Source organism: Crocuta crocuta, unplaced genomic scaffold, assembly GCF_008692635.1.
Source record: "Crocuta crocuta isolate KB4526 unplaced genomic scaffold, BGI_CrCroc_1.0 scaffold75, whole genome shotgun sequence".
Lineage (NCBI taxonomy): Eukaryota > Metazoa > Chordata > Mammalia > Carnivora > Hyaenidae > Crocuta > Crocuta crocuta.
The window spans coordinates 1497454-1513590 of record NW_027530350.1 but is presented as its reverse complement, the minus strand read 5'-3'; the positions used below and the strand labels follow the sequence as shown (position 1 = coordinate 1513590).

The window sequence follows — 16137 nt, the reverse complement described above, 5'->3', positions numbered from 1 at the left end:
CCCACGAGCCGTGAAATCATGACCTAAGCCAAAATCAAGAGTCAGGCGCTTAACCTAATGAGCCACCCAGGTGCCCCTGGATTATTATTTAGAAAGGATTTTTAAACATACGTTACATAACAAAGCCAGGCCAGACACTGGGGGTACAAAGATAATTAAAATGGAATCAAGTAAAAACTTCTGAACTTCAAACAACCAACTTGCAAATAACCTTTAAAAATACAAACTAACTGCTGGTTAAGGAGAAACCGTTAAGTGATTCAGTTAAATAAAGTAATTCATTTATTAGGCTGCTATTTTTGAAGTTACCAAAAGACAGAACACAAACTGAACATTATGACACAAATGTTAAGTCAGTACAATACACACAATAACCAATTTATTTCTGAATAAGTTAATACACAATATAATAAAACCAGAAAAAGCGAAGTTAAAATAATGATGTGTGGCTGTAATAACTGCAATGGACTTGTGGCGTGTTTTGAGGGTTCTGTTCCTGTGACAACAGCTGCTCATTGCTAGGGTACAAAGGGACTAAAGAGAGGTATCTCAAAGGCAAGGACTTTAGTGCCAACTTTTAAACACAGTGGCAAAAGGCCATTATGTAATGCACACCAATGGGAAACATAGTGTGAACATGTCCAAAGATATACACTTACATAAAACGAGTTACTTCATATTCAAGCATTTTATAGTTCTAAAAATAAACTCAGTGAACTATAAAATATAATTACCCTGAAGTCTTTACCAAGATAATGATGAAGGAAATACCCTGATAATCCAGAACAAGTAAGGGGAAAAAAATTCTTAATAAGGCATTAAAATTGTTTAAAATTTGGATCTGAGAAAATGTATTTCCAAATCTTTATAAAGTTTTAGGCTTTGTAAAAATGCTAGTCAACAACATATCTTGTTAAGGTTAAAAGCTAAAGCAGACCGCTTGCTCATAGGGACATAACTGTTGAAGGCATGTAGCTCTAGGTACCTCACTTTGACTCCATTTCTCTTTTCCTTCTAGCCACACTAACCCCAATCATAGATGATAAACAAGAGTATCAACCCTTCTCCCTTCCTAAACTATCCAGCACTGCTAAACAAAAACCACATAACCATGCAGAACTGGTAACTGCACATTTATGCTAACCAGCTATGCTCAACAAAGCGATCAATGGTCACCATCTATTTTTTTAAAAATTTTTTAAATGTTTTATTTATTTCTGAGAGACAGCGTGAGCAGGGTAAGGTCAGAGAGAGTGGGAGACACAGAATCAAAACAGGGTCCAGTCTCCAAGCTAGCTGTCAGCACAGAGCCCAACGCAGGGCTCAAACCCACGAACCGCAAGATCATGACCTGAGCCGAAGTGGGACACTTAACCAACTGAGCCACCCAGGCGCCCCAATGGTCAGCATCTTTAAAGTTAGCTACCAAACTTTTAATATTACACATCCCTAGACCTACTTTCTCCTCCAGAGGATGACCTTGTTCCTTGAACCCAGAGCCTTGTCACTTCTCAACTATATAACCTTGAGCAAGTTAATCTCTTTAGACTCAGCTTCCTTGTGAGTAAAATGCAAATACCCACTGCAACTCTCCTAAGAATTATTGGGGGGAGGGCGGCACCTGATGGCTCAGTTAAGTGTCTGACTTTGGCTCAGGTCATGATGTCATGGTTCATGGATTTGAGCCCTGCACTGGGCTCTCTGCTGACAGCTCAGAGTCTGGAGCCTGCTTCAGATTCTCTCTGCTCCTACCCCACTCACACTTTGTCTCTCAAAAATGAAATAATGAAATGAAATAATGTTTTAAAAAAAAAAAAAAAGATGCACAAAATCCCTGCCAGCTTGAAGTTTACAATGGGGTCCCCTTTAGATAGGGTCATCTGAGAAAAAAAAAAAAAAGCTCTGAGATGACATTTCTGCTGAAATCTAAAGTGATGAGCATTTCCAAGCAAAACAAGATAGTACAAGAGAGTCCATTCTAAGCAAAAGGAACTGCAAGTCCATAGATCATCCACCAGAACCGAGGTTGCCACATGCAACTGACCAAACAAGCCGATGTGGCTTGAACCTAGAGAGATACGCTACAGGACGCCTATCCCAAGGTCCTCAACTTGTTCCTTACGTTACTTACCGAACAGCTCTTTCAAATAGGTCCTATCTAGTCCCACTTTACAGGAAACCTGATCCAGAGGGACAAAAGGCATTTTCCTGAGGTTATGGATTTACTATGAAACCAGGATCTGGATCCGAGCACTCTAATTCCAGAATTTGTGCTTGCTTGCTTTCTTCTTTCTTTCTTTTTTAAATTAAACTCTACCCCCAATGTGGGGCTCAAACTCATGACCTGAAGACCAAGAGTCACCACACCCCAACTCAAAAGGCCCTAAAAGACCTAGCCCCTGGTTTCCTCCTGACACCATCGCTCCCTCCTCTTTCATTCCCCCTCTAGTTAAATGGGCCTTTTTGCTGCTCCTTGAATAGACCAGCCTCATGATCTTTGCACTGACTCTTTTCCTGCCTGGAGTGCTCTTTCCCCAGGGCTTCCCTTCACCCTTCCTCAGGTCTCTGCTCAAGTATCAAGCCTCCAGACACTCTACTACTCCTGCGGGACACACTATTACCCCTGCGGCAAATTTCTCTTAGCAGTCCGAGCTAGGAAATAACATCTTTTGCCTCAAACCCGACCCTATCTCTATTAGATATGACAACTAGACAAGGTTTGGATTCCTCTTTCCCTCCCGTTTCAAAGCAAGAAAGCCCTGGCTATACTTTGCGACCAACTGTATCATGTATCCCTAGCTTGGGCTCTCTGTATTATTTTCCGTTACTATTTAAATCTTGCTCTTTTGGCTTTTCTTTATAGCTTTATAGCCCTTCACTTGACACAAATACAAAGTGCGTTGTAAATACACACACGATACATAATACATGACTTTAATCCACAGCAATCAGTGTCCTGTACAAAGACACCCCAAAAAAATTTGTTTTGATAAATGAGTGAATAAGAACAGTGATAGGACACCTGGAAATATTCAGAAACACGTTAAAAGGTTTTTGTTCCAGCAGTCTGCGCTTTTTAGCACAGCACCTGGTATGTAAGAATGGCAAGAACAATTATCAAATGAAAAACCGAATTAATAGGTATCATCAAGCCTAGATTTCACTTTTTCTTCTACTCACAAATGACATTTAAAAAAAAAAAATCGCTTCCAGGCCAACCCTGAACGTTAACTACGCCCCCAAGAAACAAGGAAGGTATTGCTAAGCAACTACGAGGATGCAGTAACGGTCTACGAGTGGGAGGGGGCACGAACAAGGGTCTGGAGTAACTGGGCCACTGTGGAACCGAGGAGAGCCGGACGCTGTCAGTATGGGAGATGATACACAACAAGAACAGCAACCCCGATCCCAGAAAGGCAGCGCTGCTAACAAACCAGGGCCGCTAGAACCCGCGGGGGCCGCGCTCCCCCCAAGAAGAGTGGAGGAAGCGGAGATTGTTTCTCTCACCTCTAACGCCGCCTGGGGGTCCTCGTCGATCAGAGCATCTGAGAAGCTCCGGAAAAACCTGCCAGCGAAAACAACGACAGGTTCACTAACTAAGAAGAGCATGGGTGGGAGGGGAAGATAAAAATAAATAACAAAAAGAAAAACACGCACTGCTGCGCTGTTGCAGGTTCCGCTGCAGCTGCCGCCATCCCTAATAACCGCTGCTGCTGTTAGAGCTGCTACCACCGAGGTTAGGAGCTGCGCCGCCGCCCAAGGGGGAAACTTCTGGAGAAACACCAACTGAGCTTCCGTCCTAAGTAGCCAACGAGCAGCCACGCAGCGTGCGGCGGGGGGAGGGGAGACGAAAAGCGAGCGCAGGGCGGGCTGGGACCGTGGAGGACTGAGTCTCGGGGCCAGCCCCGTCCCGTGACCGGCGCTCCCAGTCCCCGCCCTTCGCAGCCATGGTTACGGACGCGTAGGCAATTCACATCTCCGCACTCCAATAGACCCTTCAGGGATAGTAGTTCAAAAGCATTTTTGTACCATACTGTTGTTTCCCAGGAGCGTGTAACGTTTGGGAGAGTTTTGCACGCCCATTAATAATAAGCCACATCGGACTCCATTTTCACCACAATTCTTATCATGGCTCCCCAGGCAGCCGAGGCTTTCGTGACCTGTGACGTCTTTCGCTGCTACGTGTTCTTTTCCGGGACCGTAGTTCCGGCTTGCGCGTAGAGCCTGTGATTGATGCGTTGGGAATCCTAACGGACAAGGACTGGCCGGAAATCGTCCTGCCCTTGTAGATGCTAGGCTGAAGGGAGCACTTTGGTTCCGGTGCGGTGTACTATTCCATTAGCCAGAGCGCCATAGCCCCAGGCTTTTTTCCTAGTTGGCTTCCCCGAGTGAGAAGAAAACTTGTTACGCCTGAAGGCCCCGAAGGGAGGAAGGTGGCCTAAGGTTGTGACAGTACTGTTTTACGTTTCCGACCTAGTCGGGTTCTCTCCTGTCCCACCGTCCTTTGACACACGGAGATCAGATAGAAGCTTCCAGCAAGTTCCATGGATGGGGTGGAGGAAGGAGTGGGAGTGAACTGCTTAGTGAGTAGAGTTTAAACAAGTAAATGAACTTGAGTGTCTACTGCATCCAAAACCTAAACACTGGGATTCAAAGATGTTAACATCCGCTCCAGAAATTTAAATTCATTGTTTTAAATGCTAAAGTGAACGGGAATAGTCATGATAGCAAGAACAGGCATTTAGCCGAAAATAACGTATAAGGATGGATTTCAAAGGTGTGCTACCTGAGCCTCAGACTCAAAAGGTAACTTAGAATTAGTGGATGAAGGAAATGGAAAAGGCATTTTGGACAGACAAGAACGTGCATTAGAAAAATGATGATGTGAACTCTAAAATTGGTAGAACCAAAATTCACGTTAAGTGAAATGCCAGGTCACAAACAGCTAGCTGTGCTCTTCTGAGGAGCTTGGATGTGATACTCTTAACGATTCTAACTCATTAAAGGATTTCTGACTTAAGCAGGCAATAAGTCACATTTGCGTTTTTAAAAGTATGTTATTGTCTCTGTGCTGTGCAAGAATGATTAAAGGGAAAAGAACAGTTGTTGGGTGACAACTGCTGTGTTGCAGCCGAAGTGACTCTCTTAAATAGGTCAGTGGTTGTAGGGATGCACAGAAAGCTAAGAGCAGATATATGTCACGTAACACTGGCTTGGGTTTGCTGATCTTTTAGGATCAGTGCTTTTTATGTCATACTAATAAGGCTTCACGTACTCCAAGGCCATGAGGATATTCTGTGTTCTCTTCTAGATGCTTTATTAATTTAGCTTTGACATTTAGGACTATGATTTATCTCAATTTTTGAGAAAGGTATGAGACTGAGATCAAAGTTCTTTTCCCCCAATATGGATATCCAATTGACCCAGTCCTACTTATTCAAAGTACTGCCATTTATTATTTCCCCCATTAAATTCTTTTTTTAATGTTTTATTTATATATTTTTGAGAAAGAGAGAGCACATGCACAAGTGGGGAAAGGGCAGAGAGAGAGGGAGAGAGAGAATCCCAAGCAGGTTCCATGCTGTCAGTGCACAACCTGATGTAGGTCTCCATTCCATGAATGGTGAGGTCATGACCTAAGCACAAATCAAGAGTTGGACACTCTACTGACAGAACCACCCCCCACATTAAATTCTTAGGTACCTTTGTTGTCAAATAGATGACCAAATGTATGTGCGTCTGTGTGTCTAACCTTGTACCAGTACTACACTATCATAATTAATGTAGCTTTATAATAGATCTTGAGGTCCTAGAAATTTTCAAGGTTGCCTTGGCTATTCCAAATCCTCTGTATTGCCATTATTTTATACATCTTATACAATTTATTTCCATTTATTTATAAATTTTAGAATGAGCTTGTCAACTTAAGGGAAAAAAAACCCTGCTGGGATTTTAATTGGACTTGCACTGGATCTGTGGAACTGTTAGGAGAAAACTGACATCTTAATATTGAGTCATAAGTATCATCCATACGCCCTCCATTTGTTTAAACACTCTTTAATTTCCCTCAGCAGTTTTGTAAATTTCAGTGTAGAAATCTACATATCTTTCATTAGATTTATACTTGGGTATTTGGCTTAAAAAAAAAGTTTATTTATTTTGAGGGGGTGGGTGGGAAGAATGAGTGGGAGAGAGGTAGAGAGGAAGAGAGAGAATCCCAAGTGGGTTCCTCACTATCAGCACAGAGCCCCACGTGAAGCTCGTGAACCATGAAATCATGACCTGAGCTGAAATCAAGAGTCAGGCACTTAACCTACTGAGCCACCCAAGCCCTCCAAGGTATTGGCTTTTTTAATGCTATTTTAAATGACATTTTAAAAGTTTTTAATGAGCTGGGTGGCTCAGTCGGTTAAGCATCCAACTTCAGCTCAGGTCATGATCTCACAGTCCGGGAGTTCAAGCCCCACATCTGGCTCTGTGCTGACAGCTCCGAGCCTATAGCCTGCTTCAGATTCTGTGTCTCCCTTTCTCTCTTCCCCTTTCCAACTTGCACTGTCTTTCTCTTTCAAAAAATCAACATTAAAAAAATAAAAGTCTTATATCCTACTTCTTTGTTATTGATATGTAGAAACAGTATTGATTTTTACATATTGAGCTTATATTTCTAATACTTTGTAGGTATACTTTTTAGAGTTTCTATGGTTACAATTTTTTATCTATGAATCAAAATTGTTTGAGGTCTTGTGAAATGATTATACCTCTCATTTCTTTTTCTTGCTGTCTTTCACTGGCTGGTACATCTCATATAGTGTTGAATAGTGATAAATGGGTTCTCTCTTGGCTATAACATCAGAGGGGAGGGCATTCAATAGCAAATGCTTTTTCTGCCTTTATTGAAATATTCATATTTAGTTTTTCTTTAAAGTGAATTACTTTGGTTGATTTTCAAATGTTCTCTAAATGGCCAATATGCACAGGAAAAGAAGTTCTACATCAATAGCTATATTAGGGACATTAAAGTCATACTTTGGTATTAAACATCAGAATTGTTTAAAAGGAATTCCAAACCAAGCCTAGGCAAGGATATGGAGCACCTATAACTTGTGTATATTGCTAGTGAGAGTATAAATTGGTGTAATTACTTTAGAAAACTTAAAAAAAGTTTTTTAAATTAATCTCTACACCCTAACATGGGGCTCAAATTACAACTCCAAGATCAAGAGTTACATGCTCCACAGCCAGGCGCCCCTAGAAAACTTTTGACACTATCTACTAAAGCTAGTCATCCAAATACCTATTACCCAAAAATTCTACCACTGGACATATCCCCAAGAGAAAAGAGTACTTACTTTGTGTACAAGAATATTAATTACAGTATTATTCATGGAAAAAATGGAAATAAGTGTCTTTTGAAGAAAAAAATGGAAATAAATGTCTTTTGATAAGAGAAAAATACTATGGAGCAATGATTAAGAATGAATTACAAGATACACACAACAAAATGTAGGAACCTCACAGACATAATGTTGAGTTAAAGAAGCCAGACAGGGTACATCCTGATTGATTCCATTTATATGAAGATAAAAACTATTGTGAGGGATACCAGTAAGTGATCTCCTAGCTGAGAAGAGCCATAGGGAAACTTCTTGGATGCAGGAAATGTTACATATCTTGATCTAGGTGGCAATTACACCAGTATATTCAGATGTAAAATTTTATTGAGTTGTACAGATAAGATTTGTACCCTTCGTGCCTCAATAAATAGGGGATAAAGATTTAAAACAAAATTAGCAACAGTCAGAATTTGAAATTTATGACATTTACAATAGCATCAAAAATATTAAATACTGAAAAATAAATCTGACAATGGATATGTAAAAGGTATACACTGAGAATTATGAAACATTGCTGAGAACATCTAAACAAATGGAGACGCATCTATGGAGACTCGATATTGTTAAAATGTCAGTTCTTCCCAAATTGATCAATGGATTCGACATGATCCCAATCAAAATCCCAAAGGCTTTTTATATTTTAGTTGACAAACTGATTCTGCAAATTCAAATGGAAATACAAAATTAGAACAGTCAAATCAACTTTGAAAAATAACAAAGTTATCACGGTTCATGGGTTCAAGCCCCGCATTGGGCTCTTTGCCAACAGCTAGCTCAGAGCCTGGAGCCTGCTTCAGATTCTGTGTCTCCCTCTGACCCTCTCCTGCTCACGCTCTCTCTCTCTTTCTCTCTCTCAAAAATAAATAAAACATTAAAAATTTAAAAAAAAAAAGAAAAATAACAAAGTTAGAGAACTAACACTACTGATTTCAACACACCAACCTTGTGTATTGGCACAAAGATAGATCAATAGAACAGAATAGAGTCCATAAATTCACCTGTACATATATGGACAAGTGATTTTCAACAAAGGTCCAACGATAATTCAGGGCAGATAGTTGAAAAGGATAGTCTTTTCAGACTTTTCAATTGAAAGGGACAGTGTTTTCAACAAACTGAATATACAAAAGCAAAACAATGAACTTCCAATACATACCTTGCATCATCTATAAAAATGAACTCAAAATGGAGCATGGACCCAAATGTAAAACTTAAAACTATAAAACTTCTAGTTTTGTAGAAGTTTTCTTAAAAAATCTCAGTGACTTTGGATTAGGCAAAGATTTCTTAGACATGACCCCAAAAGCATGACCCTTAAGAAGTTGATAATTAGACTTTATCAAAATTAAAAGGTTCCTGCACTTTAAAAATACTTGCGATTCTTATAGCTGATGAAGAACTTGCACCCAGAATATATAAAGAGTTCTCAAAACTCAGTAATAAAAAAGCAACAGAATTTTTAATGGGCAAAAAATTTTAACAATCATTTCATCAAAAAAGCTATATGTATGTCACATGAGCACATCAAAAGATGCTCAAAATCAGGGACACCTGGGTGGCTCAGTCGGTTAAGCATCCAACTTCAGCTCAGCTCATGATCTCACGGTTCATGGGGTCATGGGTTCAAGCCCCTTCTCAGGTTCTGTGCTGAAAGCTCAGAGCCTGGAGCTTGCTTTGGATTCTCTCTCTCTCTCTCTCTCTCTCTCCCTCCCCCACTCACACTCTGTCTCTCTCTCAAAAAAAAATTAACATAAAAAGAGATGCTCAAAATCAGCATCACCAGAGAGATGTAAATTAGGGGCGCCTGGGTGGCTCAGTTGGTTAAGCATCAGACTTTGGCTCAGGTCATGATTTCATGCTTTGTGGGTTTGAGCCCCGTGTCAGGCTCTGTACTGACAGCTAGCTCAGAGCCTGGAGCCTGCCTCGGATTCTGTGTCTCCCTTTCTCGACCTCTCCCCCCCCCTCTCTCTCTCAAAAATAAACAAACATTTAAAAAATAGCTTTATGGAGCTATAATTGACATACAATAACTTGCACATGTTTAAAGAGTATAAACTCATGAAATCATCACAATAATCAAGTAGTGAACCTATGCATTATTTGGTGAACATTACCCTAAAAGTCACCTTGTGTCTCTTTGTGACTATTCCCTTCTTGCCCATTCCACCCTCCAGTTGACCACTGATCTGCTTTCTGTCACCATAGATAATATTCATTTGCATTTTTCTAGGATTTTATGTAAATGGAATCATAAAGTATATACTTTTTTTTTTTTGTCTGGCTTCTTTCACTTAGCATAATTATTTTGAGATCCATCCACGTTGTTATCAATTTACCATTCCTTTTACTACTAATGTTCCATTACACAGATATATTGTAGTTTGTTTACCCATTCACCTGTGGATGGACATTTGGGTTTCTAGTTTTCAGCTATTACCATTAGAGCTGCTGTGAATATGCCTGAAAAAATCTCTATATGGACACATTTTATCTCTTGCATAAATACGTAGGAGGGGCCTGTCTGGGTCATGTGACAGTCGTGCCATTTTACATTCCCACCAGAAGAGTGTGAGTGTTCTAGTTGTCCTGTCCACATTGTCTCCATGGTTGGTCTTTTGTATTTTAGCCATGTTAATGGCTGTGTAGTGGTATCTCATTGTGGTTTAATTTACATCTCTCTAAAAAAATTTTTTTGATGTCTCTATTTATTTCTCTATCAGCACAGGGCTGGACATGGGGCTTCAATTCATGGACTATGAGATCATGACCTGAGCCAAAGTCAGATGCTTAAAAGATTGAGCCACCCAGGCGCCCCTCTTCTTCTTCTTAATTTTTGAGAGAGAGAGAGAGAGAGGGAGGGAAACAGAGGCTCCCAAGGGAGCTCCACCCTGACAACAGAGAGCCCATGCTGTGCTCAGACTCACAAACCAATGTATCATGACCTGAGCTGAAGCTGGATGTTCAACAGACTGAGCCACCCAGGCGCTCCTAGATGCAGTAGCACTTGTATTAAGATCAAATTCCTGGGGCAGCAGGGACAGTGATACAAAGCTGTGTTTAGTGTTTGGCAACATTGGCTATAATTTCCCCACTAAACCAGTTGTGCAATTTGTTCCTAGCTGTTTGACTCAGATTGACCCCAACTCTCTAGTCCTTTTGTCTATTCGATGAACTATCTAATATTCTTCCAATAAAATTTCTTTATGCTGAAAACCAGAATCCCTCTTGTTGCTAATGACCAGGAACTCAAACTGGCAGACAATTTGGTATTTGGAAGTGGAATTCTCCCAAACTGACCCTGGTATGAATAACTGACTAGGTATGTATAAAAGGCAGGATGAAAGGTAGTGAGGACACAACTATTCCAGGATGGGAAAATGGTAAGCCTGGGACAGGGCAAATTATACCATCAAATAATGTGTTTTATTATTTTTTTAAATTTTTATTTATTTCTGGGAGAGAGAGAGAGAGACAGCGTGAGCAGGGGAGGGTCAGAGAGAGAGGGAGATACAGACTCTGAAATAGGCTCCAGGCTCTGAGCTGGCAGTCAGCACAGAGCCCGACGCGGGGCTCAAACCCACGAACCGCCAGATCATGACCTAAAAGAAAGTCGGACGCTTAACCGACTAAGCCACCCAGGCACCCCACAAATAATGTGTTTTAAAGCTGACACTGGAGAGAGTATTCTGAGTGTTCATACTTGATATGGCTGCGGAAGACAAGATACAGGGAGACACAGCTGATCTGAAAAAGAGTACTGCACATCATCCCAAACATTCCCATTATGAAACTGGATCAGGTAACTGGATGGGACTTTGATCTCTCTTTGGGAAAGAAATACATGTTTAATGTAGGCATGAGCATTTTTGAAAGTATCCATAAAGAAGAATGTGTGTGGGTGATACTAGGCTGCATCATTCTCCCATATTTCAGAGCCCCTATTTTGTTTGGCTCCATATACATGTCTAAGTCATTTATGGTCATCCTACTTCCTTGGCCAGCAATTGGCTTAGGAAGGGGTATATGACAAATCTAGCCAACAAACTCCGAAGAGATGGCCATTCAGGGTATTCTGGGAAAGATCCCTTCTGACTAACAGAAACCTAGAAGGAACTACTGCAGCTATCTGGCAAGTATGGCAGGAGCCATTCTGGAAACTAAAGCAAAATGCTGAGGATGGGAAAGCAGAGAGGTTGAAACTTGGCTGCTCACCATCACCCCTGAATTCCTGAATTAAGTAACCTGGAAACCCAACTTCAGACCTCTTATTTTGTACTATTTAATAATTTTGAATTGGGTTTTTGTTTCATGCAATTGAAAGCATCCCAATCTGAACTGACAGTTAGGATTCAGAGAGTAATATTTGAAGATAAGGCTGGTGGGACCATGAAGAGGTAAGACCATGCAGGACATCAACTCTGTCTGAGGACAGTACGGAAGGGCTTAACACTGAAGGATTTGACATGATGAAATTGGACTAAACATTAACAAAAATTTTTTAATAAAAAATAAATTGTATAAAAACAGTGAAAGCAATAGAGAACTTAAAGTAACACTGAGTTGGGGCACCTGGGTGGCTCACTTGATTGAGCATCCAGCTCTTGATTTCGGTTCAGGTCATATTCTCAGGGATGTGGGATTAAGCCCTGCACTGTGCTCCATACTGAGTGTGGAGCCTGCTTAAGATTCTCTCTCTCCTGCCCCTCTCCCCTGCTCACACACACTCTCTCTCTAAAATTTAAAAAAAAAAAAGGTCTGTTTCTTGAAAAAAAATAGTGAGTTCTAAAAGGTTGAATGTTGGAAAGGTCAAAGAAGGACAGAAATCTGACAATATGCAGGCAGAGAAGGACAGATACCATATGTTTGCATGTATAGGTGGATTAGGAGGAACTTAACAGAGGACAATGGGGGAGAAGGGGGAAAATAGTTGGGGAGAGGGAGGGAGGCAAACCATGAGAGACTCCTGAATGCTGAGAACAAACTGAGGGATAATGGGAGTGGAGGGAGAGGGGGAGGGGGGAGATGGGCATGGAGGAGGGCACTTGTGGGGTTGAGCACTGGGTGTTATATGGAAACCAACTTGACAATAAACTATTTAAAAAAGAAATCTGACAATATGTAAATTAACTACTAGTTAGGGACCTTTGCAGCAGTCATTTCAGGGTAATAGAAACAGCAAATGCAATATTACAACAAAGGGTTAAAGGATGAATGTCAAGTGAGGAAAGCATCAGGTTTTTAGGTTAGGATAGTGAGAGTAACATCACAGGCCCTGTACTGAGAGCTATGCTTCTGTTCAGGAGTTCAATACAATGAGATTATGTTAGGGGATGCATGGCCAGAAAAAAGTTCTAGAAGAGAAAGAACTTTTCCATGACTCTCTTAGGGTGCTTAGCTGAGCCTAAAAATCAAACTGACAATGACATTTTAAAGAAAAAAAGCATACCTTATTTAATGTTTTACATGACATAGGAGCCTTCATATGGAAATGAAGACTTAAAGAAATGCTTAAGCCTAAGTGTTCTTTTTTTTTTTAATGTTTATTTATTTTTGATTGACGGAGAGAAACAGAGTGTCAGTAGGGAAGAAGTAGAGAGAGGGAGAAAAACAGCCTCTGAAGCAGGTTCCAGGATCTGAGCTATCAGCACAGAGCCCTACGCAGGGCTCGGACGTGAGATCATGACCTGAGCCAAAGTCGGATGTTTAACTGACTGAGCCATCCACGCGGCCCTAGCCTAAGTGTTCTTATATGAGGTTTGGTAAAGAATGGAGTCATGAAAAATGACAGAAGAAAAGGGTGTGAACTAAGGGTAGTGAATTGGGGGAAATTTAGCAAGGCCTATTAATTCAGATTCTTTGCTGCATTCCTCTGACTTCAGAGATTAAAATGCTCCTTTTAAAATCCTATTTTGAAGAATATTAACTGATCTGATAAAATGAGTAAGTGTATTAAGTTACTACTGTACAGGGGTATTGCATTGAGATTTTAATTTTCTTCTCTTTTTCTGATTCAATGTTTTTCAACTTTAACAATTAACTGATCTAATTTCTAATTAGAAAACTTGTTTTTTAAAGTGTGTTGAATATTACTGCTAAGAACATTTCATTGTTTTCTAACTTTTGGAGTTTGGCAATCCATTGTGGGCTGTGTGGAAGCTGCCATCTGGCACAGCAGAAAGGAAAACAGAGGAGGAAATGCATTCTGCAATTCTAATATGACCAATGGAGCTTATTATATGAACAATAACATTGCAAATACTAGCAACATTTTCTGTAGACTTCTTAAAATATTTGCTTGAAAACACAAACACTGAGAATTTTTACATGATTTATTTAATAATAAACCAATTAAAGATACAAAAATGTTTAGAGGCTTCCAAAATTTAAATTTTTGCTTAAATACAAATTCACTCTGTAATATGAAAACATAGAACAAGAGACCTCTAAACATGATTTTTTCATCTACAAAAATTTCTCCTTTGCTGTACTAGAAAATTTGCAGAAAACAATTTTTCTTGTGAAATTAAATGTACATTATTTACAATTGCAAAGTAATCTAAAAACTATTTCATTTCTGAGACTTAGATATATATGTATATTATCTTTGTATGCACCCCCCACTCCCAATAAAAAATGATCCAAAATATAAAGCAATTATGCTTTTATAGCAATAATTGCTATACTCAGCCAAATGAGCCCAAGGCGTGGCTGTTTCCTGGGCCCTTAAGAAAGAGCCTTGACTCTTTCAAGAATGGCAGCACATCATTTAGCACTCAGCAACGTTAAGTTTACTGATGGGCCACGGTACACAGTGGACTAGAGTTAATGAACACTGTATTTAGGAAGAATTCAGATTCATAGCAGATCTTACAGATAACAGAAGAATGAATTTTGTAGGTTGTAGGGCCACTTATTTTCCTGCACTATGTTAGCCATATTTACATTAAGAAATAAGCTGATGTTTTAGTTAATGTAACTTTAAAATATAGGAGCTAGGATCATCAAATTTAGAACCAGAAAGGAGATCATCTTGTCTAATCCAATGCATCCCTTCCTTTTATGAGAGAACTGAGGCCCAAAAAGATCCAGTGGCTTTGCCCAATGTTACAAACTAGTCAGCAGGAGAGCCACTCTTAGGCTGATGCTTTTATACTATCCTGTTTCTGAAACAGGTTCAGCTGTATCATGGGCAACGCTCAATATTTAAAAGTTATTTTCTACATCTTCATAGTTCCTTATACAGTGCAACCAACTAAAGTCAATCTAAGCAAAACCATAATTTTAACAAAGTATAAAATAGGTGTCTTGCATTTGAAAGAGCCACGACTTTACTTATAGAATTGGAATGAAAATAGTTCCTATATAAATTTCCTGTTGCCTTATATTTAAGTACTGTATTTACAAAAGAATCAGAAAAACTAATACCATGTAAAATTAAAAAAGAAACTTTAAAAACACTTATGATATAGCAACTGAAAAATATCTGAAAAGAATGTCTTCATAGTATAAAATGCTTGTTCCTTCACAATTGGAGAACAAAGAAAAGCACTTGGGTACTCTTCATCTAATAAAGTCAAAATTAACTCTAAATTAATATTTTTAACAGTTAACTACAAAATTAGGAACACCTGTAGAATTTATCTTAGAATCACCCAGATAGTTTGCATACAACTGGAAATGTTCAATTAAAAAACAACCATCCAGAATTCCTTTGGTATACTAATTAAAAAGAGTTGGGTTCCAGCAATTCATTTTGTTTCACAGCTACCTGAGAGGCAAATCCATTGGAATTAGATACCACCATCACGTAAGGTTGTGGCTGTTGCTCAGTCTTCTCATGGTCTTCTTTCAAATGATCTTCAACTTCCTTTTTCAGGACTTCCTGTATAAGAGGTTTTGTTTCTTGAGCTTTGATAACTGAAGTGATTACAGTGCCAGGTGGGTGAGCAACAAGTTGTGAACTTCGAGGAGAAAAGGTTACCACAGGAGTAGTAGCACTGAAGGATGGAGATGAAGCCATACTGACGGTTCCATTGCAAATGGACTGAACATTGCTAGAAAGAACCTGCTGTACATGGGCAGGGCTCAAGACAATTGAAGGAGGGGAGCCTGGCTTCTGTGATTGCAGCATGACATTCTCTTTCAGTACTGTCATGGGCTGTGAGGATGGAATGGCTTGTAAAATAAATTTCTGAGATCCAGCACTTGATGATGGATCTGTGCTGGCTATCACTGTTGTGATTGGCACTGTCTGGAGTGTTACTGTATGCAAATGCTGATTCCCAGGAGACACAACCACTGGAACTTGAGTTGGAGCCTGTATAGTCCTATTGAGATTATGAAATAAAAGTAAGAAAATCAGCATATTCAACATCATTGAAAACTTTAACATTTGACAAATCATTTTGGCCAAATAGGAGTTATACATTTCAAATGCTACTTCCCATATTTTCAACACGACATAAACATTGTACAGACCCTGTTGGGATGCCCAACACAAACCTCTCAGGCCATTATCTATGATACTATCTGATGGAAAAAAGAAAGTCTGTACAAAGTGCCACATTAACACAAATGGGGTAGCAATTTTGCTAGGGAAGGAGGAGGATATCAAAATGCTTGGCCAAGAAATTTTATAAGAACTGCATGAAAGAAAATTAGAATTTTTTTTTTAGTTTATTTTTGAGAGAGAGAGAGAGAGAGTGAGAGAGAGGGAAAATATGAGCAGGAGAAGACCAGAGAG

The 16137-nt window shown here is 39.7% G+C and overlaps 2 protein-coding genes across 5 annotated transcripts in view; both read right to left on the bottom strand.

Annotated features, from left to right (window-relative positions):
* The window catches only part of SUGT1 (SGT1 assembly cochaperone of MIS12 kinetochore complex), a 38249-nt gene extending 34342 nt beyond the window's left edge, over positions 1-3907 (bottom strand). The window contains exons 1-2 of the mRNA XM_077765683.1: positions 3658-3907; positions 3508-3565 (exon numbers count right to left, since the gene is read on the bottom strand). Of these exons, the coding sequence (XP_077621809.1) occupies positions 3508-3565; positions 3658-3695 (96 nt within the window). The 5' untranslated portion in view covers positions 3696-3907. The remainder of the gene's footprint in view (positions 1-3507; positions 3566-3657) is intronic.
* A 9798-nt stretch (positions 3908-13705) lies between these two features.
* The window catches only part of ELF1 (E74 like ETS transcription factor 1), an 82447-nt gene continuing 80015 nt past the window's right edge, over positions 13706-16137 (bottom strand). For all 4 annotated transcript variants that reach the window (XM_077765681.1, XM_077765679.1, XM_077765682.1 and 1 more), the window contains one exon: positions 13706-15721. In XM_077765681.1, coding sequence (XP_077621807.1) covers positions 15118-15721 — 604 coding nt within the window. In that variant the 3' untranslated portion in view covers positions 13706-15117. The remainder of the gene's footprint in view (positions 15722-16137) is intronic.